The sequence below is a fragment of the Lytechinus variegatus genome, chromosome 5, assembly GCF_018143015.1.
Source record: "Lytechinus variegatus isolate NC3 chromosome 5, Lvar_3.0, whole genome shotgun sequence".
NCBI lineage: Eukaryota > Metazoa > Echinodermata > Echinoidea > Temnopleuroida > Toxopneustidae > Lytechinus > Lytechinus variegatus.
Window position 1 is genome coordinate 13,742,131 of NC_054744.1, and position 24,743 is coordinate 13,766,873.

The 24,743-nt window shown below is 35.5% G+C and overlaps 2 protein-coding genes across 2 annotated transcripts; one reads left to right on the plus strand and one right to left on the minus strand.

The window, feature by feature from the left end:
* Nucleotides 1–7: 7 nt before the first annotated feature.
* LOC121415471 (coiled-coil domain-containing protein 124-like) lies at nt 8–10,035 on the plus strand. The gene is made up of 5 exons (XM_041608674.1): nt 8–107; nt 5,112–5,595; nt 6,083–6,257; nt 7,357–7,498; nt 8,263–10,035. Exons 2-5 carry the CDS (start codon nt 5,437–5,439, stop codon nt 8,468–8,470), a joined length of 684 nt encoding a protein of 227 aa, XP_041464608.1. The 5' UTR covers nt 8–107; nt 5,112–5,436; the 3' UTR covers nt 8,471–10,035.
* A 4,141-nt stretch (nt 10,036–14,176) lies between these two features.
* LOC121415494 (probable ribosome biogenesis protein RLP24) lies at nt 14,177–20,633 on the minus strand. Its single transcript, XM_041608694.1, has 5 exons — nt 20,478–20,633; nt 16,960–17,073; nt 15,399–15,535; nt 14,924–15,009; nt 14,177–14,440 (listed from the first exon to the last, which is right to left on the minus strand). The coding sequence occupies exons 1-5, from the start codon at nt 20,556–20,558 to the stop codon at nt 14,361–14,363; spliced, it is 498 nt and encodes a 165-aa protein (XP_041464628.1). The 5' UTR covers nt 20,559–20,633; the 3' UTR covers nt 14,177–14,360.
* Nucleotides 20,634–24,743: the final 4,110 nt, after the last annotated feature.

Below are 24,743 nucleotides of genomic sequence, written 5' to 3' on the forward strand. Positions count from 1 at the left end.
GCGACTCGGGGCGCGGCGCCTGGCTTCAGAACAATTTTTTCTGAAGCAAAATATCCTCTGCCACATCATCGGAAAGAAACTGTTGTTGTTGGTGAAGAAAACCAAAGGTATGTAAGTTTGAATGGAAGCAGGCTTTGGGGTCTTTTTCTTATACATCTTCTTTGTAGTTGAAGACTGGTCATATGTTTATGTTGTCGCAAAAAATATTTCAGTCCCACCTGTTAAACATCGTGTCTGGCAACTCTCTCTCTCGTGTGACTGCACTTTGTTCTTCCAAATCCAACACATTCCATAAGACCAAAGCGATTCCAGGAATGATGAGGCGCTGATATCACTTATGAAGAAAGCATAGAATCTGAGATATGATAATCTGGTTATTACAGGAGACTTTAAACTACCTAGGCCTACAAACGATTGCTTGGGATTCACTGGATGTTACACGGCCATATGTCATGTATCATGTTAAGATCATTATCAACAATTTTGCAATTGCACAGACATGACACTGACAGAGATTTCTTGACTCAGTTGACAGTAGTTTAGTTTACTTTACTTGTTTCTTTTCCAACTGGTCATGCTGGTGTATCAGCCAACAACAAAAGTACAAGATTTAGAGATGGCCAGCAGGCAAACATTCTCGACCTGCACTGACAAATTTTGAAGATTCGGTGGATAATTTGTCACTTATTCCTAACTTTACATCCACTTGTTCACTGCTACCACCCTGCCTGTGGTGAATCTACAGGTAGGACTATGGTATTCAATTCTCATTCAACATGTCATATCTCTATACCCTTTTCATAAACACATCCTCCAATTAGCCGCCTAAGAGTAATGCGGATAATTCAATAAAAATTGCGTTCACAAACTCCGAAAATAATCCGCACTATTTTTATAGCGCCCGTCCTGAAAAAGGCGGATAATCGTCATGACAACTGGACACGCCCCCTCCGATGCGGTGGTGTTGGAAAAGGGTGACCTTGTGACCGCACCATGGCAATTATCCGCATTATTTAGAAATGCGTTCATAAAGTCAAAATCTGGTCCTGATGCTGCTATTATGCGGATAATAGCAGCATCAAAAAGAGAAAAAAACTCTGTTCCTCCTCCGATTTTACGACCAAATTATGCTGCTATTAGCCGCATAATTGGGTTTATGAAAGGGGTATAAGCCTCCCTGCTTCAGTTAGCCAAGCCTTCACCTCTGTTCATCCCCTCATCCTTGCCACTAATATCTTATTACCCTCCTCACTCGTATCTATCACTCTTGCTACCAATGTTATGACCCACTGCCTAGATACATTCTTAAAATTCATCATATTCGTGTAGAGAAATTACTTCTACTCAACACCCAACCTGCAGATAGCCGCTGATCCTCGAATACTGGGGGAAGAACAACTACATGTAAGAAGAAGAAGGTATGCCAATGCTGTACATAGCACACACTTTAAAAATCATTAAAGTACCACTTTTGTGACCAAAATTAGTAAATTCCATACAGTTGCAATTTTTCATTAATAAATTGGGAATAATTTTTGTATTCACCAGAGTACTCAAAAACTTGAATTTTGGACATATTTTTGTTTACGCCCTCTATTGGTGGAAAGTTGTATGGCAAGAAAATTTTCATTTTTCAATCTCCATCTTTAATTAAGAAAAAAAATAATTCAAAGAATTCAATTTACTGAGTTAAGAGCCAAGATATCTAGTCCCATACTGGTGTAAGGTAATATATTCTACGTACCTTTCCCCTTGAAATGATCACTTCGCACTTTAGTGCTTAATTTTGACACTTAATCTGTGAAAATTGATGGTTTAACGATTTTGGAAAATGCTCGGAATAAACCTGACACATGAATGATTTCATTTTCAAGAATTATTGTTTCTTTCCTGAATTACCAAAAGGCAAATTTAAGTCAAGATTGCATTATGTAACATATTCACATTGACTGTATACATAGCGCATATGTATATGTGTGTGCGTGGGGGGTGTCTATAATTATAAATTGTCATGTAAATATAATCATATTGTATGCAAAAATCATGATGGGTGTCATAGTCTGAGTTTTCTTTGTGTAAAACAAACAAAATACTGCATGAACACGTCATTGTATGCAATGGCAATTTCAATCAGTTTATAATTTTCTTTTGTTTAGTCAGCGTTTAGTCTTCAATGTACATAATTGGTTTGCAAGCGGTGTTTATACCAAAGAGCTCATTGAGGCACTTCGACTAAAATTGGATATGATACTTTATTAATAATGGTTATCCATTTTTAAAAACAATATTTATTTACTGCAGCCAACGAGTTCCTGACACAATTTACTTCTTTGACTATAAACTACATTATGAATGTCCCCGGAACGGTCTTAAGAAAAAAAAAGAATTACCTTTTTTTTCGCAAATGAATATACTTTACTAGTTGTAGCTGCAAAATTACTTTATCTTAATCCTTTCCTCTTAATTTGATATTTTAGTATTTCATTTACATAACCTTAAAAAAATGAAATAGTAAATAAATGAATAACTAATGAATTGATGAATAAATGAATAAATAAATGAAATTAAATCAATTAAAAAATAAAAGTCAGTAATCTTCAACAGAATAGTTCGAAAAATTATTTCCAGTGGGGTCCTAAACACGTATAGAATTGTAATCATAAAAGATAAAATCTGTTTACACTATAAAAAAAACAATATGAATTACTATCAAAATTAAATAAGATCTTTAGATGGTATGTATAAGAAATATATATTAGAAAAGAGAAAGAAGAAGAAATTAGAAGTTATAATGTTGTCTCAGGCGGATCGGGAGAAGGGCGTGTTCCTTTCCCCTCTCTTTCATATAAACCTCAAATCTCAATATTAATTCTATACAAACTACTTAAAATCCCCATTTCATGACAATTTAACACAAAAATCGGCTTGCGATTTGCACTGGCATTGACTGTTGAAAATATATTAAGTCGTGCATCACAATTACAAAAGTGCTTTTAATGTCCAGTTTTCAAGCCATAATATTAAAAGATTTTTGCGGTCTCATTGGGCTTATTACATTAATAGATAAGATGTCAATTTAATAATCACTATGTCATTTTTTGAGAATGGAATATTGACAAGTTCTATTTTGCGGTTTGGAGGAGAAATATGAAGATAGTCATCATTTTCATTTGATGACATAATGTTCTTAGGATGTCCCGGTCCTATGTCAAAGCTCAAAGGAATAATATTGAAACATATCAGCTTATTTCAAACTGTGATCCATATCCACCTATAACAATTTTCCTACATAGTGCTTGAAATACAGAGCTTAAATTGTCCCTTTTACAGATCGGAATATCAAATATTTTAATTCCTTTTGGATAAGATAAATTGTCTGTTCGTGCTGGCAGTAATTACTTAGTTGGTGGATACACATTTAGGATCACAAACATTGCCCAGAATATTTAAATTTTAGGACAAATAATTGGGAAAAAAAAGCTCGTTCTTTGCACTCGCACTACTTAATTAGGGATTATGAGATTATCATACATGTAAAGCTTAGAAATGCCTATAGTAAGACCACCCCTTTAAAATACAAACAAATATCAACTTCAACATCAATGTTGAAACTGCAAAGGCCTTTAATGGCGAACTCCGCTGGGTTGATACATAGCCTATGGGTGATGAACATACGTGGTAATGGGACCTGACAGTGTAAAATATCAAGCATTTGTCCAAAAGAAAAAGAGAAAATAAGCCAAACATTGCCACCCTTATTTTGTCACACATAGAGATGGAACTGAGAACAAGGTTATATCATAACCTTGTTATGAATGAAGTTACATTAATGCAAGCTGTTCAATCACATTATATGGATCTCTAAATTTGATATCATTTGTTAGACTGCAAAATTCGTTTTTACTCTATTGAGTCATTTGTAAGAAGCCAGTTCGTACACATGTAGTTCCTTTCTGCGCATGATCAAAATATTCTACGCATGATCAGAGGAAGGTAATTTGTACTAAAGTGACATGGTGGTTTAAAATCTAATGAGATAAGCGCCAACTTTGATGTCTTGATTATTCATATATTCTTTTGAATAGTGGTTTTCCTTTACATCCGCAAAAAACAACAATGCGTCCACGAATGACTGGTATTTCACAGTTTGCCAAGTACATTGTGCAACATGTTATGATATGCATTCAAAGTAGGAATGTACCAAATACCTTTATAAAGTGTTCATTGGTGTGCTATTCTAGTCACCTGGTCTATTCAATTTCTTCATCCTGCTATGTAAGGCATGCATACGTAATATCTTGTTTTGAAATCTGCCTATCATAATGAAATAAATGAAAGGTCATTTGACAAAAATTGTCCTGAAGTAACTACGAACTGGTCTATAGAAAAACTCCCTGCATTTATCTCTTTGATCCTCCGCTCTTCGGAGATTAGCGATAAATCGCGGTCAGTACATTGTAGCATAGATGAGATAATCATGCACTGGGATGAAATTTACATGTAGCTCATTAGTTAGCATGTGAAGAGTACAGGCGATGGGCATGAATTTTATATGTATATATAATGAAGAGTCATCTTCAGGATGGAATCGTTAACAGAATGAGGAAGGGAAGGGTCATACGGCAAGAGAATGGCGCAAGTCATTTCAAAGGGATCCTGGGTGTTGAGTAGAGTAATTCTTGGAGAGGGTTGAAGAGCATCTTATAAAAGTTTACTCACTTTGGCCAGAAGATCAGTGCGGAGATGGAGGGTTGACGTACAAGCAGCAATAACATGAGTCACTGTATCCTCATCATAATGGCAGAGTGGACATTTCGAATCAGTTTCTTTCTAATCACACTTTACTGCATTCCTTTCTGTCAGTAGCGGACCGTGACCCGGAGGAGACAAAGCATTGGGGGGGCACTGCATTGTTTGTGAACAATGCCGTGCCCCCCCAATGCTTTGTCTCCTTGGGGTCACGGTCCGCCACTGCTTTCTGTTGACTCTGTTGTGCATTTTGCCATTGTATTTTAATATTTTGATAAAACTGAATTAAATTATTTTTAGTAAACTTAACTTATTCTATTTTGTAATAATAGTTTTTTTTTCTTTAATTTCTTTCCTTGTAGGCTAAATTGCTGTATCTAGAACAAGAGGTGAAACCTATTAAAAATTTTCTGCAGTAAAGAGTGTATTCCATCCCTTCTCAACTTAAACTTGATTTCAACAGCAACATTAAAACTACTTGTTGAGACTTGTGCATTTTGTTATTTAAAAACGGAATTCAAAGTGAAACTTTTTGAAAAGATCAGTGGTTATATCTAATAAAACATACAGCTGTACTGCAAATTATACTGCAGCTTGAAAGAAACAGGAATGAGCCATTATTCAAGGCCATTTTGATAGGAGAGTGATAGGTTTTTCTGGAACACTGAGGAGTCTGCGACACCAATCATGCCTAAGAAGATGAAAGGAGAGAATTCAAAAGCAGCGGAGGCCAAGGCTAGGAAGGCCGAAGCCAAGGCTGTAGCGGCTTCACAGAAAGAGAAAGAGATTGAAGATGCTTACTGGAAAGATGATGATAAACATGTCAACCGGAAAATGCAAAGAAAGGTACGTAATCTGTAACACATTCAGGAAGGTCAGAGATTTTATCAGCCTTATTTTTTTGTAATTTATGTGCTCATTTATCATCGTTAAATTGTTACTCCTATTATAATTCTGTTTGCTTTGTTTTGTTCATTTTCTTTTCTTTATCTGGTTAAATGCAAATTCTGTACAATCTTCTTTTTCTCTTTAGTCATATAGTTTCTCCTCTGTATCTACTTCTCTCTCCTTTTATAAATTTTGAAATCTATAAAATATACCCTTTTTATTATATTTATTCTCCCCCCCATCTATTCATGTTCTTTCTTTATTCAGGGTAACTATTCCTCTTAGTTTTTCTTGTGTATTTTGCCTTTTCTCTTTTTTATGTATATAACTAGGTACTAGATATTTTATCAAAAATCCATAAATATAAAATCAATGGAACTGAAACATCCTTACAAGTTTGCATTGTCTGCCGATGGTATTACAATAATGGTTTCTATCATTTTAGGCTGGGAAAGAGCAGAAGCGACAGGAAGAACTTGCAAAAAAGCAAGAAATGAAGAAACTTCTAGAAGAAGAAGAAAGTAATATCAAGGTCAAAACTCCGAGTGGAAAAGGAGGATCATCTAAGATGACAAGAGCACAGGTTGAGGCCAATAGAGAAAGGATGGAACGAGAGAGAGGTACATCTATTATTAATATAGAAAATTAATCCTAGGATTTTTTAAGAAAGTGGTTAAATTATAGTTTAAATGTTTGTTACCATTAAGTATTGAATCTAAAGTAATCTGGTATTTCCCAACTTTTGAATTTACAGGAGAGTATATTCACGAATATTTAAACACATTTAAGTCAAACAGATTTCTTTGGTCGCAAATGATTTGACTTGGGTGAATTAGCTACATTCAAGTGTGTTCTTAAATTCTCTGAGATCAGTTACAAAATTAGGCTCAAGTCTTAATACTGTTTTGGCTGCCATATACATGTATGTAAAGTTCCAGAGTTCACATTTCTGGTTGGAATTAATTATCGCAGTACTAGACTGCATACAACATACATGTAAATCTTAGTCTGTATTTTTCATGATCCATCATTTTCAAGAAAGAATACTTCATGTACCACGAAACCTCTATGATGATTTGATCTTTCACCATGGAAATCATCATGGTCCCGTCTTACAACGATTGATTTGATCAACCTCACTTCTAAGGAAATCCATCATTGTCATAATATTTTCTACAAGAAATTTTAAAACCATGTCCTTTGTAAACAAAGAGAAACACACTGAATTTTCAAGAAAACAATGAATGTATGAATACATCATAGAAAATATTTTGAACCAACGTGCCTAGTAGATGTTGACGTTGCTGGCTTTCCTAAGTTTTGGTTGATTGGATCAATCGCAAATCTTTGTAAGAAGGTTCCCAGGGCTCCGTCTTACAAAGAGTAACGATCGTAACTCTATGGAAATCCATCAGTGTCATAATTTTTTCTACAGGAAATGTGCAAATGTCCTTTGTATACAAAGGAGAAAACACCTAATTGTCGAGAAATCAATAAATTGAGGGATATACATTCATAATTTTTAAAAAACGAACATGCATTTTATGTTGACTTTGCTGGCCGTCCATAGTTGTGATTGATCGGATCAATTGTGACTCTTTGTAAGACAGGGCCCAGATGTTACTTATATGTTTTAGGCTCCTCTTTGGTCCTTTTTCTATTGACTCCAGAAAAGGTAATAACCAGTACTTAAATACTGTATTTTTTGTTGTTGTTTAGCTGAAGCAGCTGCTGACACTAAGAAGCAGGTGTCTCACCTTGATGCCCCATTGGAAGAGAATGTCAATATTAGGTTAGCTCAAGATCAACAAGATGGAGTTGTATCAGCCAGGGATGTTGGGGAAGCCATCTCAGCTCTCAGGTCAGTTCTGTTTTTATTTTAAAAAATTTTCATAAAATATGGTGTAGTTCTTGACCCGTCATCAGATTCCTGCTCCTTTTCCTCTTTCTATTAGTCTCTGTTCGGATGCCTTTAGCTTCTACTTGCTTTGCTTTGCTTTCTGTTATTTCCATTTGACTTTTTGAAAGAGTTACAGATATTCTTTATCCCCCACTCTACTTTACCTTGGATCCCAGTCAGCTCTTTTTGTGCTGATTTATGCCATCACATGTTTTTCATTACACAAGATGTATTATGATAAAGTATACTGTATGTGTTAGGTTGTTTTGGTGTGTCAATGTTTTGTAAATGATCCTCTTTGCTATCAAACTTTTTGAAAATAGTTTAATAGATACTCAGTAATTTGTATGACCAGGTCAACCCTATTAAAAAACAGAATTTATCAGGTTTATGACTTGTACATGTATTACATAAGAATATAAAAAGTTGGGATCAGAAATATTGCCTTTTGGGTTATAGTAATTAAGCCAAGCTTCCGTAAGTGGAATAATAATAAAGTAATTTTCAGACCTGAACCAGAATATGACAATCATTGGTTGTTTTTTTTTTTCATCTTTTAATTGAAAATATTTTCTCAGTCTCTATAGATTTGCAGAATTTTCACTATTTTGTAACCTAGATTTTATTCCCTTTGACTTTACACTTCATCTTATTAATTATCCTGTAATACAGAGATTAATAACTTTAATACACCTTTATTCTATTTTGTTTTCTATTTCTTCTAGTTTGAAGGAAGCAGATCTTGAAAAGCACCCCGAGAAGCGTGCTAAAGCAGCGTATGCAGCATACGAGGAGACGCAGCTACCGATCCTCAAGGCTGAGAATCCTAATCTGAGGCTGTCACAACTCAAACAGATGCTGAAAAAAGACTGGATGAAATCACCAGAAAACCCTATGAATCAGAGATTTCAGAATTACAATGCCAAGAAGTAGATGAAACTAGGCTGCCATCCATATGCTTTAAAGTTGCTTGGTAATATCGTAAGAGATCCGTCAGCGCCGAAAGATTCTGAGGTGGTATTGATTGGCGAAGCAGTCAGCCTGTTACAGATGTTGGATCCAAGTTTCAATCTGAGCTAAAGTTGTCATGCAGAGAAATCAAATATATTGTGAGAGTATCTAGTCAAGAATTATGATGCAAAGAATGAATTTGCACTCGAACTTTGTTAGGATCGAGTTTGTTGGATATAGATATTTTATCTCCAAGATATATATAAAAAAAGAAAGATCAGAGATGAAATCTTTGTGACAACATTTTTATGTCAGATGATCTTTGAAGGTTGGTACGGTGAAACTGATGAAGAGGTTTAGGGGTCACGATGTGGTAACCCTGAAAAATCCTGTTGGGTTTAGGAATCCTAAATCAAAAGCTAATTAAATGATGAGAAATGGAATTTTACCAAACAAGATGTGGAGAGGCTAATCTCTTGCTTCAAGCTATCTGCATTTCATTTCAAGAAAGAATACCTTACTAAGTATTTGACATGTCTCAATATACACAAAGATACAACTGAGCAATTGTACAGCATTTCTGGGATACACTTTATTCTGCGTTATTATTCTAAAAGAAAGACTTTAGAAAATTTCAAGCACTGATGAGTCAGTAGGTCACAATATATTCCTTAAAATTATGGGCATGCGCTATTTCATACATTTCCTGCAGAAAGTGGTTGACCCATTAAATGTTTCTTTAGAAGGAACGGTATATATTATGTTTCAATTACTTTTGAAATATTCATAATTTGGATTGCAACATCAACTTTGTTTGAGCTAAACAAAATTAAATATGACTTCGTTTTATTTACTTGTAGGTTAATCATTAATTTGAATGTTGAGGTTTAAACTAAACTACAATATTCGTTTTATACATTTCACTTGAAATAAACAGAGAAAAGTACATGTATGGTAAATTCATTCCAGTTTAAGCATGTATCTGAAAATTCTTTGTTATCAGGACTGGAATTCTCCCCTTCATTTCAATATTCAAGGGTAAATTACAATACATGATTCCAGTTTCACTCTTATTCAATCATGACATTTTGTTAGGTTGATTAAAAATAAGCTTTTGATATTTATTTATGTGTTGATTCTTAATTAAATTGTAATGAATTTTTTATTAGAGAAGGGTTGAACACAGCACTATAATTGCCTAAAGAAGCAAGTGCTTTTAGTATTGCACATTTATTCAGGCAACTCCGAATTTAAAGCCAAGTGAATTACACTACCCCATGTGCTGTGCCAAAACAGAAGAGAGTAAGTTCCTTGTTATACTTTTTTTTAATGTTAGGTGCTACTGCTATAAAAGCCTGTACAATGTGCATGTAATGGGCATTCATGTGTATGGAATTTGACGTGAAGACTTGTATTTTCTCTATAAACCAAATTTAAACAAATTTTACGACCCTACAATGGCATCTTCCTTTTGGCATTACAAGATAGTACCAGACTATCAGTAGTCTCTGCTAACAGTGAGGAATGCACTCATACTCAGCCTATTTTTTTTTATATCATGTATATTTTTAATACAAGACTATGAGAGGGTACAAAATCTAAAATGTGGTATAGTTTAATATAATTAAAGGTCAAGTCCACCTCAGAAAAATGTTGATTTGAATCAATAGAGAAAAATCAGACAAGCACAATGCTGAAGATTTCATCAAAATCGGATGTAAAATAAGAAAGTTATGAAATTTCAAAGTTTCACTTATTTTTAACAAAATAGTTATATGAACGAGCCAGTTACATCCAGATGAGAGAGTCGATGATGTCACTCACTCACTATTTCTTTTGTTTTTTATTGTTTGAATTATACAATATTTCAATTTTTATGAATTTGATGATTAGGACCTCCTTGCCTGAAGCACAAAATGTTAAAATAATGGAATTCCACGTGTTCAGGGAGGAATGAAATTTCATTTCACATGACAATGATGAGAAAATCAAAATATATCATATTTCAAACAATAAAAAACAAAAGAAATAGTGAGTGAGTGACATCATCGACTCTCTCATTTGGATGTAACTGGCTCGTTCATATAACTGTTTTGTTAAAAATAAGCGAAACTTTAAAATGTCATAACTTTCTTATTTTACATCCAATTTTGATGAAATTTTCAGTGCTATGCTTGTTGAATTTTTCTCTTTTTATTCAAATCAAGTTTTTGTTGGGCTGGACTTGTCTTTTAAAAAATCACCACATTTTCAAATGATTTTACATATCCATTATCTGTATTTATTTAGCATTTATTTCTTTATGGAATTAACATTATTTTACGACTTATGAGGTCAATGATTATATGACTGTGGAAAGTATATGCATGAATGTACATATGTATGGTATGTAAATTGACTTTATGTCAAAGTCTACAGAATATCAGGCCAAGATTTGGCATCAATTAAAGATCTTCTTTCAGGAAACATTGGAAACAGAATTTTCTATTTTAGTAGTGTTGTTTCATTCGGAAAATTAGAACTTCCAACTTTGGCTGTGTCATAATTCAGTATGAATCCTGTAGCAGGTAATGTCATGGAGAAGCTACACATGCATCATTAATACCAGCGTGCAACATTGGCACTAGTCTGATGGTTGCCGACCAGTAAAAATTGTTTTGGGGCAGGTAACTTTTCAGAAATAGCCAGATTTGCTGGTCTGACATGACCAGTAAAATCATCTTTTGTGAATTATAGAAATGGCTCTGGCATCTTAAAAATAGTTCTCCGAAATTAAGAAATGGCTTTCATGAATTGTGTTGTGTGTGTGCCGTTTGTATTTTTTATTTTATTTTTTTTTGGGGGGGGCAATGAAAGACAGCGGGGGGACTGGCAAATTTTAGGTTCATACCAGTAAGAAATGGAAAAACTAGGTATCTTCTGGTCCGACATGAACATATTGTAACAGCAGGAAAAATGGGTTAGTGCTGAGCCCTGCTAATACCACAGAATACAGGATTGTACGTGTATTCCATTTGTTTGGAGAAACGAAAAAAATTCAGGTAATATGCTTTATTCGATCTCTATGGACCACATAAGATATGTTCACTTGAGGCAAAATTTGGTTTGGAGGCCTATAAACTGTAAAGGTAAAGTTCCCAGAAATTAAATATTCATTAAAAATAGATGCAATATTTTTAGAGCAGATATTGCAAGACGTGTTTTAGAAGAATTTCTCCAATTTCGAACAGATTTCTAAGGCCCAATAGAATGTCTTCTACAACTTTCCTGTATAATGCATGCTTTGAATTTCCTGGAGGTTCTTGACACAAAGCCAAGCAATTAATACAAGTGAGCTTGATTTGCACATTATCAATATAGTCAGTGCTACGATCAAATGAGCAGCCTTGTGACATGGGGGCCCTGGTCTGAAAATAAAAAATTGCAAGCACTTAGCCAGTTTTTGACTTATGGAAAGGTGACTCAGGCAGATACTCCAATACTGCTCCAATACTGGCAGGTATTAATTACACCAAGTGCTTAAAAACATTTGCAACATTTCCAGCAGCATCTAAGATTTCGTTTTTTTTAATATACAGCCTCCAACTATTATACAATGCATGGACAATTTCATAAAAGAATCAGTTTTAAATTAGTCCATCCCCACTTTTTTCATCCATTTTTACTTCACTTCCTGAACTGTTCAAGCGTTGATGATTGAAGAGCATTACACCCTTTATGAACTAGAAAACAATGCTTTTCACACTACTTTTTTTCCTTAACCCCAGGAGATTGGTGGGGCTAAGACCGGGGGGCTAAGCCCACTTCGTTTTCACACTACGTTTTAGTAAAGTGGGCTAGCACGGAAATAGTACGGTACTATCTGGCCCTGCAAAAAAGCAGGGTTAGCCGGCTTATTGCTAGCACCACAATTGCGGTGCTCAGAGATGCAGTCTGAAACGAAACCGGGCTAAGGAAAAGTGTGGCTAAGCAATACACGCTCTGTATGGTAAAATCATCAATATTCATGAACTGTGGGATAGTCCAGGTTTAAGGCGTTAACCCTGGCTAAGCAGATAATGGGGTTAAGGAAATGCAATGTGAAAAGCATCTATTTTCAGGAAGGTCCCACATGGGTCGGACGGATATATTTATGACATTGCCCGCATGGAATTGACACAAGTATTCCCTCAGGTACAGTAGTAACACACAAATAAAATGTAGTCTGCATTGTGAATACATTATCATACATAGATTTATTTGCATGTTCTTACAAACATGGACACATATTTACAGTGAACATTGTGATCCAGTAATAATTGTTAAGAAACTTACGATTTGAGATGGGGGTGGAAGAGGCCACCGTCATTACAAGCTGGACAATGGACACCATGACAGTCCACAGAAGAATGTAAAAAGGTAGAATGAAAAATCCGCTCTTTCTGAGGAGTATTTAAAGGTCAAGTCCACCTCAAAAAAATGCTGATCTGAATCAAGAGAAAATCAGACAAGCCTGATGCTGAAAATTTCATAAAAATCGGATGTAAAATAAGTTGACATTTTAAAGTTTCACTTATTTTTCACAAAATAGTTATATGCACAATTTAGTCACATGATGCAAATGAGAGAATCGATGTCCCTCACTATTTCTTTTTTTAAATCGAATTGTACATTATTTCAATTTGTGCAGAGTTGACAATAAGGACCAACTTGACTGAACCATGAAATGTTCAAGCAATGGTAATTCAACATGTTCAGGGAGAAATAAAACTTTGTTTCACAGAACAATGAAGAGAAAATCAAAATATTTCATATAATAAAATACAAAAGAAATAGTGACAGATGTCCTCAGTTCCCTTGTTTGCATACCGACAGGGATGTGCATATAACTGTTTTGTGAAATTAAGCGAAAACTTTCAAATGTCATAACTTTCTTATTTTACATCCGATTTTGATGAAATTTTTAGTGTTATGCTTGTTGGATTTTTCTCTTTTTATTCAAATCAAATTTCTGTTGGGGTGGACTTGTCCTTTAATAACATTTACTGATGTTTCTCAGTCCTCCATCACACCTATGGAGGGAAAGGATGCTTCAAGCCAGACTAAGTCTAAAGCAGAGCATATCCTGGCCGAAATACACTGATTTTTCGGTCTGGTAAAAAGGTTGCTTTTCATGATCAGGATGCATAAACTTTTCAGAAAAAAACTTGGAAGTGAGAGAGCGAAGTGACCAAGCATGTCATTCGGGCAGCCCCCCCCCCCCCTGCGTACAGCAATGCCAGCCATGATTTACATGGCTTACTCAAAACATCCTGCCGCCTCTACGAGAAGCAATCTGCCACTGAAGTTTTGATTACTCTCAAAGTTTTAGCATAGACTGGAAAATATTGGGTTCCACTTTTTTGGTAGACCTGCAGGAGACCAGATAATGTAAAGCTAGAGCAGCTTCCAAGGATAAACAATATCTGTGGTATCATCATTATTAATATCTTAGAATATTTACCAGTATTAATACCACATGTATAGAAATCAAAGTATTCATTAAAAGGACAATGAATAACATTGGACTCTTCCTAGCCAGTGAACTTTAAATAGTCACTGCTGGTGCACCAAAAATGTCATTACAGCCCCTCAAAACTAAATCCTTACACAAAGAGTGGCAAGGAGTTCGGACATATGATAACAATATGGGAAAAGTTTGGCTCCAGATGGAATAATATTCATCCATGTTTCATTTACAAGTACATTCTGAAGCAGCTCATGTCTTCACAACTCCAATATATCATTGATTTGAGAACAAAAGTCTATGTCAGAGACATCTTGGAAGTTCAGTCTCCTTCTATTGTCCAGGTATTGTGGTGTTCGTAATGTACATTATTGAAAGGTTCTAGGTTCAATTCTCTTCTGCCTCTGCCATCTCTTCATCCTGCTCCTCGATAACTTGGACCTCTTCTTCTCTCCTCTTCTTGAGACCTGATGATATAAACATGATTTGATAAAGTTTGTCCAAATTTGAAACAGCACATTGTTTTCGCACATTTCATCATGTGTCAGAATTGTCAACAACTACAATAACAAATTATTGATACCATTATTTGGACACCCATGCACATGTCCAAATTACATTTGCTTTTGTTTTTTGCTCTATAACAATAGTTACTTTTGTTGGATTGAATTACGAATGTTGTTCCTGACTGCAACTCAAATCTACCTACGTTGCTCTGATCCTTAACTTGACTTCTACTCAGTGCATTTATGGCGAGGAAACCATTATAATAAGCATTTCAAAATCTAAAAACTTATCACTTATCTGGTTAACTATAGTTACCCTAATGTGTACAAACCATGTTGGTTTAGCTGTGTAAATTAAAGTACAGCATAACAAAGTCAAGAGGAAGAAAAGAGAGGAATTGTAAAAAAGGAGTGGGTAGGATGAGAACAAGAATATAAACAAACCTGCAGCAGGAGATTTGATAAGATGGATGCTCTTTTTGACTTCTTGGATATCTCTCTGCTTTCTCAGCTCCTTGCCCTTCTTCAATCTGCGATAAGAATTAGAAGAAAAACACGATTACTTTAAAGACAATACTACGGATACAAATACTATGACAAGCTGTACAGATTCCTATGCATGTTCTCAAGTGAAAAAACAATTAAGTACATGTAAAAGTCCGTATTTTTTTCATTATTCTTCGAAAGAGAAATCAGAACTAGAAATCCTCTGACAATTTATTTTGCTCAATTGATCATAGGCCCAGCAGCGACTACACAGTGCCAGATTGACATTGCTCTATCCCTAGTTAAATTCATCCCTGTACCAACTGCATTTCAAGTTTGGTGCTATGCTGACATTAAAACTGCCCCAACATCCAACACCCATAGGTCATCACCAAACTGGATATCACCCGATGCACTTCTAAAAGGCACTTACCTGTTTATAATATGTTGGCCTTCTCTTCTCTGTTTGATCTCATCTACCCTAGCCATGGCTGTAATTGTCTTCTGCCACAGTTCTCTACTGTATTTCACTGGGATATTTCTCCTCTTCTCAAACTCAAATGAATTATCCTGAAAGGAAGCCAAAAGAAAAACAAATAATGAATAAACACAATGATAGTTATACTGCCCTTCTCGTTGAGCTACACAATATAATGCAACATCTCGTTTACTGAAAAATATGCTCTGAATATTAGAATGATAAAGGCCTGCTGGGGAAGTTTCAGTAACATTAAGACATCTCTGAGTTCCATTTTATATTACAAGTTAACGATCAGCCAATCAAATCTAATTAAATCAAACCAGTCATGGCCTGATGGTAGAATCACTGTCCAACAAGCAGTTTTTAACAGTTTCAAAACATTTTTAAGTGTAACTTCCACTGGTTCAAAGATTATGTTTTTTCCTGGATTGTATATTCCATCTACATAAAAGGGTGCAAGCCAGAAATACATGTATCAACCAGCCTGACATCAACGGAAATTTACAGAAATTTAGCTTTTACAGTTCAGAAAAAAAGTGAATGCTTCTCAATTTCCTGGTAGTTAAAAAAAAGGATGATTAACATGCATTTCATTGATGTTATGATATAAAAAGCATAATTTAATTAACTTTTGGGGAAGGAATGTTGCCCCATATTGTCAAACAATTTTCCAAATAATATTTTTTTAAGGTCTGCTGAACCATTTTGCCATATTATGACAAAACGGTTCAGCAGACATTAAAAAAAAAAAAAGAGGTTGAACATTTTGACTTGCCATAATAAAATCTATTCTTAACCCTATTATCAAATCAAAATTTCAGCTTTAGAGTAAAAAATTGGAAGAAATGCAAGCAATGATGAATGATGCAGTTTCCAATTTTATCATCCTTTGAAAATCATTCCCATGCCTGTGAAGAAGTCTTGAGCATGCAGATGGAAACTTGTGATAGTACACTTGTTCACTGCTACCACCCTGCGCCTGTGGAAATCTACAGGTAGGGCTATCGTATGCCAATGTTGTACAGACTAACAGAGCACACACTTTGAAAAATCATTAAAATATCACTTTTGTGACCAAAATTACTAAATTCCATACAGTTGCAATTTATTTTTCATTAGTAACTTGTGAATAATTTTTGTATTCACCAAAGCACTCAAAAACTTGAATTTGGGGCATTTTTTTTGGTACGCCCTCTATTGGTGGAAAGTAATGTGGCAAGAAAATTTTCATTTTTTGATGTCTATTTTTAATTAAGAAAAAAATAAAGAATCAAATTAAAATAAGAGTCAAGTTGTATGAATAATAGGTGTAATGGAGATTGTCAGTGTAAAAAAACCAAGCATTTGCCCCAAAGAAAAAGAGAAAATAAGCCAAACATTGCCACCCTTATTTTGCCACACATGGAGATATAAGTGAGAACAAGGTTATATCATAACCTTGTTCATTGAAAGAGTGTGATAGCACCATCATCAATGTTATAAACTAAAGTGCAGGTGATATAATCATGCTTACCACAGCCAATTCTTTTCCTGCTCCTTTCCTAAAAGCCTTGGTCCATCTCACCTTCCTTGGGTTCTTCTTCCTCTTGAATGCTTTGTGGCATTTACCTCGGCAAAACCTGAAGGTCTGTCCAGAGAATAAAGGAAAAAGAAACATTCCTTCATTTGAACTTAATCTTCCCCCTTAAATGGAAAAAAAAACAAGTCAAGTACTGTTCAAACTTCAATACACCTACCGGTACTTATGCTCCATCAAAACCTCACAATTAACATAACTCCTCAGAATATAAATTATTGCTCACCCAGTATCCTACTGGGGTATCCTAATCATTTTAAGTTAAAATCTCAGGAAGTATAACTCTCTCAGTCTCATCAATCTTTAGTAATATTTATAATCAGGTAGGAAAAATGACTTTGACTTTATTAATCTTACTTTTATTTAGATAAATTGTAACACTTAATAAAATTTGATTGCCATAGCAAGTACCCCGATTCTAACGCTGAGTAGATCTAACATTACATTCATTGTTAATGACACAAGTGACAAGACTCAATTTGACTTTGAGTCAAGACAAGCCAGAAATTGTACAGTGAAATTGAACATTGCAAAAATGAAAAAATTAGAAAAATTTGGAAATATTATTTGGAGGAAGGATTATTCATACTGATCATGCTGATATTTATAGAAATCAGGAAAGGAAGACATGACAAATCTCGTCTTCATCATGTCAAATTTTTTTAACCTGAAAAAAAGTGTAAAATTCATTTTTGTTGAAAAATACATGTAAATTTATTGGCTAATGCATTGCATGTATTTTACAATTGAGTCTCCACTCCAGTTCAGTTAGACCAAAAGCTTCGGTCTCTGTTATGTTGGTTGTTCAGCTGAACTCCGTTGGCTTCACTCACCAAATACAGAGACCTGGGGCCTGTTTCTCAACACCTGGACATGTTAGTCATATCTTTATCCACCAACCACGGAGTTAGTTCCAATCTTACTTAACCTGTTTCTCGAAAGGCTTCCTAACTAAAATACCTTGATATCGATATTATCGGTAAAAAGAGCAGACGAGACGTAGCCTTAGTCAAAAAATAGCATAATTTTCAAAAAGAAAAATTATAACAAAATTGCAAATATTGTGATGAATTGGGAATTTCATCTTTTAAGAATAATAGCACAGGTATATTATGCACCATACATACTTAGACCATGAAGACTTGAGCATTCAATTGCTGAGAAAATGGAATTATGAATAATTGATCTCGTGACTAAAAAATCACATGTGGACGTTGAGATGGGTACCCCCGGGATATCCAATTTTAATAGTTTGCGAAAGTAAAACCATTACGGTTTTCATTGTAAAATGATGATAATTATACGGTATTTTACGATTCCAAACATCATCAAAATATAGTTTAACAATTTTCTTTTAAATCTTAGATACTGAAACTTACTATTTGACAAATTCTATGCATAAATTAGAGATAGAATTTATCAAAATGTTAATAGGGGTCTGAAAACGACAAATACGAGTCCATTTATGGATGGCCTGACGTGGTAGAATCTTTATCAAATAAATTATTTTACTATTTCAAAATGAATGGTTTTGTGGAGTATTACCAACAGTTTTTGTAGATTCTTTGTATTACCATGATCATAGAATGCATTATCCAACTTGTTTTTTGATGCAATTTCAACATCTTTGATTGATTACGTAAGATTCTAATTTTCACATTTCTAGGCACTTTTGCATGTCATAGTCTACCCACGTGATGCCACTACATCATTAAGAAAGAAGTTGTGACAGGTTCGGAGGTGTCATAAATATTTAGTGAGGTTGTTGTACCCGATCTTGGTAAAGAGGGCTTCGTGAAACGGTTAGCGGACAAGTAGCTCACTATCTCCGATTTAGTCAAGAAGTTAGACTTATGACGGTGTTGAGAAACGGGCCCCAAAGTTCTAGCGCGATCTGTACAGGGGACTCAATGGCCATATGTTTATGTACTTAAAATCGGATAAATCGGGAAAGTGAATTTGCGCGACAGCCGAGGTAGGTCACTGTTTTTGTTCCTTTTAACTTCATTTTTCTCCGGTTTTTGGGAAAGTAATGCCAAGAGGGAATATAAATTTGCATTCTGGTCGCATTAATTTTCAAAATTTTTATTCATTATTTAACGACAAAAATTGAAGAGCCCCGACGGGGGATTTTGCATTGCAAGTCCCATGGTGGCTGCACGATAGCGAGCTGTCTGTGTACGAGGACAAATATAAAATTTTAAAAAAGTTAAAAAACTCCTCGAAACAGACGGCTGCCAGCTGTCTACACTGCAGCTAGACCAAAAGCTTCAGTCTCTGTATTTTGGTTGTTCCGCTGAACTGCGTTGGCTCACTCACCAATACATAGACTGAAAAGCTTGGATGCCCGGACGTACAGACAACGTATTTTAGCAGTAACGTTAATTCGAACAGCGGGAACCCGATTTTCCGATCGTTTTTTTGTACATAAAATGTCATATTATGAAAAAAAATCACATCCATATTTACGAAAAAATGTTTAAAATTCAGAAATATCGTACCTTAGACCTCAGTTACCGCTAATTCTTTTGAAATGATGATCGAAACATCGTCATCTTCGATCCTTTCGTTGGTCAAGGTAAGTTGCCATCTTGGATGACGTCATCATCATTACAGACGTATTTACCAGTCGCTACCTATCGCGATTTGTGCCGCTGCTTTGCGCTGCGCTTGGACATATTGATGTGCGTGCGTTCGGAACTTGTCGCTCGCATTGATTGGCCAAGATATCGAAAATTTAATCGGAAAGCCTTGATAAAAGCACAACTCGTTGACGGCTGCCATATTTTCCTCTCCGGCAGATCGGTCAAAAAATAAGGAATAACCCGGGGAATAACTCATCGGTAACGTATATTTTCAAAATATTATAAATAGTATATAATATCAATAGAAAGATTAGAGTCTAACGAAAATAGTGGACCTTCGTCCAAGATAATATAATGTCATTTAGAATCTAAAAGAAGTAACAAATCTGGACAAAACCCGTCCGCCGAATTGTCGGACCAGATTACACATGAAGGCTCGTACTGACACATTGCCGTCGGTAAATGGGGATTGTAGTAAAATGTCAGAAATTGTTGAATAAATCCCCAGAAACGACGGTTATTCCTGTCTACACTGCAGCATAACCGTCCTTGTTCATTGAACGAGTCCACTACACTACAGTTCAGTTTGCTGGCATGGCTGGGGATCCAGGAGGGAAAATCTCCATATCAGAAGGTGCTTGGGGTTGGAGTCCCTGTAAGTAATGGGGTCCCCTCCACGGCACATACCCACCACGCATGATATACTGAGCGTCCCCCCTCGTGGACAAAAAATTCACATACGCCCGACGTCCAAAACAGTCGCTCTCCCATTCACATTGCAAGTGCACCATCATCACATTCAGTCACTTTTAGCATTTAGGAGTCAATACACGCAAAACTTTACGTAAATTTAACACAGCATTCACTTACTTTACTGTCATTCCGAATGAATTGGATTCCATGTCCAGGATATATTGGACTCGAACAAAAATAACACTTTTCAACCCTCATTTTGAGAGAGTTATTTCAGATTAAATGCCAACACGCACCGTCCACGCACACGATGTTGCAATAAATATGAGCAAAATTCGTCAAAAGAGGGCCGGTGTCTTCGTCTTTTTTGAATGAAGTTTCTTATTCTTCTCACATTTGGTTTGGCTAGCAACCAGCCAAGAAGTGACTATTTTTACCACTGGTTTTTGGAGCTTTTTTTCCCAGTTTTTTTTTCTTTGAAAGGATGAATAGCTTCTTTCCTCTTCATTTATTTTGTTCTGTTCAATTTAATTTTTTTATATTCCTTTTCTTTGTTCTGTTTTGTTTCTTTCTTCTTTTTCTTTTTTTTTCTCTTATTTTATTTTCTTTTTTTTTTACTTTTTTTCAACGTGAAGGATAATAAACTTAAGAATAGGGCCTACACTTCTTTTCATTCTTAATTTCTTGAAATAACCACCTCATTTACGGTGAAATCAATGATTATGAAAACACAAACAAAATAAAACCAAATCAGGACAATGATTTCAGTACAAACAGATTTTTCCCTCCGAACCGGCGCCCCAAAGGTGCTGACATGTAATTTCTTTTTTTTTTTGAACGAAAGAGATTTTCCTCTTCTTTTAAATTTGTATTTTTATCTTTTAAATTTTACATTTTCTTCCTCAATCTTTTTCTGTCATGAAAATACGGTAGGATATATTTATTTATTTTTCTTTTCTTATTCAATAATTAGTTTTTCAGGGAGGGGTGGTGCAGTATTCTTTTGAATACACTACTCCGCCGGGACACTTCTCTCGACCTCGTCCTCTTTCCTTTTTTCTCCCTTTTCTTAATAGTCCCTTTACTTTATTTTTTGTTGCCCCCCGGGTTGCCCTTATCCTGTCTTTAGTTTGGGTAAATCCCATAAAATGCATGCACCTATCACTATTCCAAATCATTATTGATAGATATGACAAAACAATTATGAAGTGGAGGATGTGAAATGAAAATGCGTTGTTTTTTTTACTGAATTTTCATTTGATTTTGGATGCCCGACCAAATGAAAATATCATTGTTCATGTATAAAAAAAACATATAGAATGGACCGAGACTTTCAGGATATATTATAGCTTTCAGATATCCAATCTTTAATGTATAAGTTAATAATGGGACTCAAAGATAAATTTTTAAACGAAAAAAAAAAATCGTCACGAGAGGGCACTAATTATCTAGGATTTGAATACTATAGTATTTTAAATTTTCACAGATAGAGAAGTCGGTTGGAGGAAGATGTTGAGGCCTCTACACTTCGTGTAAGATAGGTATTATGTATACTTTATTGACCCTTTACCCGCGAACTTAAGACAGGCTTTGATAATACTGTTAATGCTTTGATTTTGTTCCTGCATGCTATGTTCATGAAGCACAAATCCGACATTCAATTATCCTATGCCGTGTCCGTTTTGCAAACAAGCTCGTTACGGTCAGCGATAACTTATTTCATTTCATTTCATTCGTTTATTTCCATTTTCAACAATTACAGTTTCTTCTGTACATGTTGACATATATAAATAACAAAACATATTTCAATTATTCCTGTACAGAAAATTATATTCAAGATTATTACAAATCAGGTTGAGAATGGAGGAGGCTGCTAAAAAGCGGAGCTTGTAGAGTGCAGCCTCCTAATAAATATTCTTGCAGTTGTTTAGCATATAAAAAAAAATAAGGTACCAACTTGAGCTTGGTAGGGAACTATTCAGTTCCCTACCATCATGACCATCAACGCAGTAGGGGCTGTTCATCTATAATCTTCTAATGGCTCTATAACGCCCCCACCCATGTACGGACCCTACCTATATTAAGCTTTACGTTCAATCACTGGGGTACAGGGGGGGGGGCTTGGTTCCACACCCAAGAGGAAATAAAAGAAATTATAGGAGACAGCGTATAATGAAATTAATGTAAACAATGAAATGTGATATTTGCTGAATATAATGGAAAAATCTATCACATATTAGAATTTAATTTCAATAGGCACCCTTTTTTGCAGCTTTCTTTGCTTGCTGGCGACTTGTTACAAATTTTCCCACATTGCTATGTTTTGCCCCCTCAAAATATTTGGTTCATTACGCAACTGGGTTAAATAAATGTGTTGTGTAAAAGCTGTATATACCCGTGATTTGATTAAAATAGATGCAATCTGTGAGGTTTAAATGGCTTTGATATCAAGACCCCAACCGCATTGCATTGCCGTATATGAGAATGGAAGGGTACGGCCATGGCCCCAAAAGTTCTACAACCAAGAGAAAATAAATAAATTAAAAAAAAGGGAAGAAAGAAAAGCAAGGGAAAAGAATAAGATATAATCTTATTTATTGAATATAATGTCAAAAAATATCTCAAAGTTAGATTCTCTTGAAAAGGTGATTTTTTTCTCGCTCGATTCGCTCGCTCGGGACTTAAATTAAGCAGCTTTTTAGCACATGCGCCATACTGCGCCCCTCGTTTTTATGTACTCTTCTCGCTACTGCAGCAAAGAATCCTGTTCACAGTGGCTTACACCCCCCACAAAAAAAGGAATGGAAAGAGAGAAGAGTGAAATATATTATTCCCTGTCAGAATCTATCACAAAATTGGATTTTTAAAAATTCCAAAATTTTTCATTATTTTTGCTTGCTCGTTCGCTCGCAACCTTTTTTTTTAAAAGATATATTCTGCCCGATACGCAATATCTGGCCCTCTCAAAATCGTCGCCTCATTACACCATTACGCCGGTTCATGCCATGATATGACCGGGAAAAATTTTTGCTCTTGCCCCCTCGCCACCGCGGACCCTTGTTTCGCCGCTGAAATAAATGCTATGAATAAATATTAAAAGCTACTGAAATCCCTCCACCTGATTGGCTAATAGTAAACCTTGCGTGGAAATCACTTTCAGAGTGCTGCGTACGGGAAACCAGCCCCTGTGTGTGTTTCGTGCCCCATTTATTATCCGAATGTTTTGGGCCTATAGATACGTTACCGCCAAAATATGCTATTGATCTCCGAGGGTCCCTTGTAAACGCATTTGAGCCGTCTGTTGATGGAGAGACGATGTGGAGATACGCGACAGGATTACCTGTAGACATGACAGAAATAGGGGCACGGGGTGGATAGCTGTGGGTATGTGATAGTAGATAGCCTGATAGGCCATCACAAGTCAGATAGTCAGAGGCCTATATCATTTAACTATATCGTAAAAACAGCAGCGTAATTTGCCGAAAAGCAGACTTGGAGTCGGGGCCCCCGGATTTTCTTTTTTAACAGGGGGTGCTGAGGTAAATTTGACTGAAGGGGGGAGGTTGCTGAAAAATGAAGGTCGTTTGGGTGCTGAGAGATTTGACAAGCAAACAAAAAAATAAAAAGGATTTCATTACAAAATGAATGCGTCATTTTGGTCCCGAGAAATTTGACAAGCCCCCCAAAATAAAAGGGTTTCAATGAAAGTTATAATATAATCATCCTCTTGGCTTCATTAATCCATTTTGTCCCACTTACGAGAATTCCAGAGGGTACTTCCTATGTAAAATAACACACACAGCACCTCGCCTCCAATGCATGGTCATGCTTGGAGTAGTTGGAGTAGGCCAATTATGGATAAGATTACTTTAAAGCTGCGAGATGAGCAAAAAAAAAAGACATTTTTAAATATAAAAATACATTTATGTAACACATTTTGAGATAATCTTTGAAAAACAATTTTCCCCTTTTCTTGGTCATGATTTTTTTTTTTTTTTTTTGGGGGGGGGGGGGAGGGTGCATGGCCCCAAGCCTTTCAGCTGTACGCCAGTGATGCAAACTAGCTAGGTGTTAGCAGGGTGTGTGCAACACACCCCCGGAGGGATAAATAATTAACATTAAATCTCATACTGTATCTAATTCACACCCAATTCATTACTGTAATCATGACGACCTACGGGACCCCATGGTATAAAAAGAACACAGAGGTTTATGGAGGGAATGAAATTGAACAATGCCTGAAGCATTAGAGATGATAATGAATTCACTCGTCCATACTGAATTAAGAGCTAGAGGCATGCATGAGTAACAGTCCATGTACTCATCAGCGTGTGTGTCAATGACCTGTTATATACTACGTTGCATTTTAAAGAAAAGAACGACTCGAAATTATTTGATTGATAAATTATTGTGACACAAATTATGAAAAATAGAGGAAATTCC

What these genes read in the sequence shown, in the direction of transcription:
- LOC121415494 (XM_041608694.1), bottom strand. Translation starts at nt 20,558, where the DNA reads ATGAGGGTTGAAAAGTGTTATTTTTGTTCGAGTCCAATATATCCTGGA. An exon ending in CAGGAAAAGAATTGGCTGTG is followed by an intron (nt 15,536 to 16,959) that starts GTAAGCATGATT and finishes GCTTCCTTTCAG; the next exon opens with GATAATTCATTTGAGTTTGA. An exon ending in TATCAAATCTCCTGCTGCAG is followed by an intron (nt 14,441 to 14,923) that starts GTTTGTTTATAT and finishes TTATATCATCAG; the next exon opens with GTCTCAAGAAGAGGAGAGAA.
- LOC121415471 (XM_041608674.1), top strand. Translation starts at nt 5,437, where the DNA reads ATGCCTAAGAAGATGAAAGGAGAGAATTCAAAAGCAGCGGAGGCCAAG. An exon ending in AAGGATGGAACGAGAGAGAG is followed by an intron (nt 6,258 to 7,356) that starts GTACATCTATTA and finishes GTTGTTGTTTAG; the next exon opens with CTGAAGCAGCTGCTGACACT. An exon ending in GAAGCCATCTCAGCTCTCAG is followed by an intron (nt 7,499 to 8,262) that starts GTCAGTTCTGTT and finishes TATTTCTTCTAG; the next exon opens with TTTGAAGGAAGCAGATCTTG.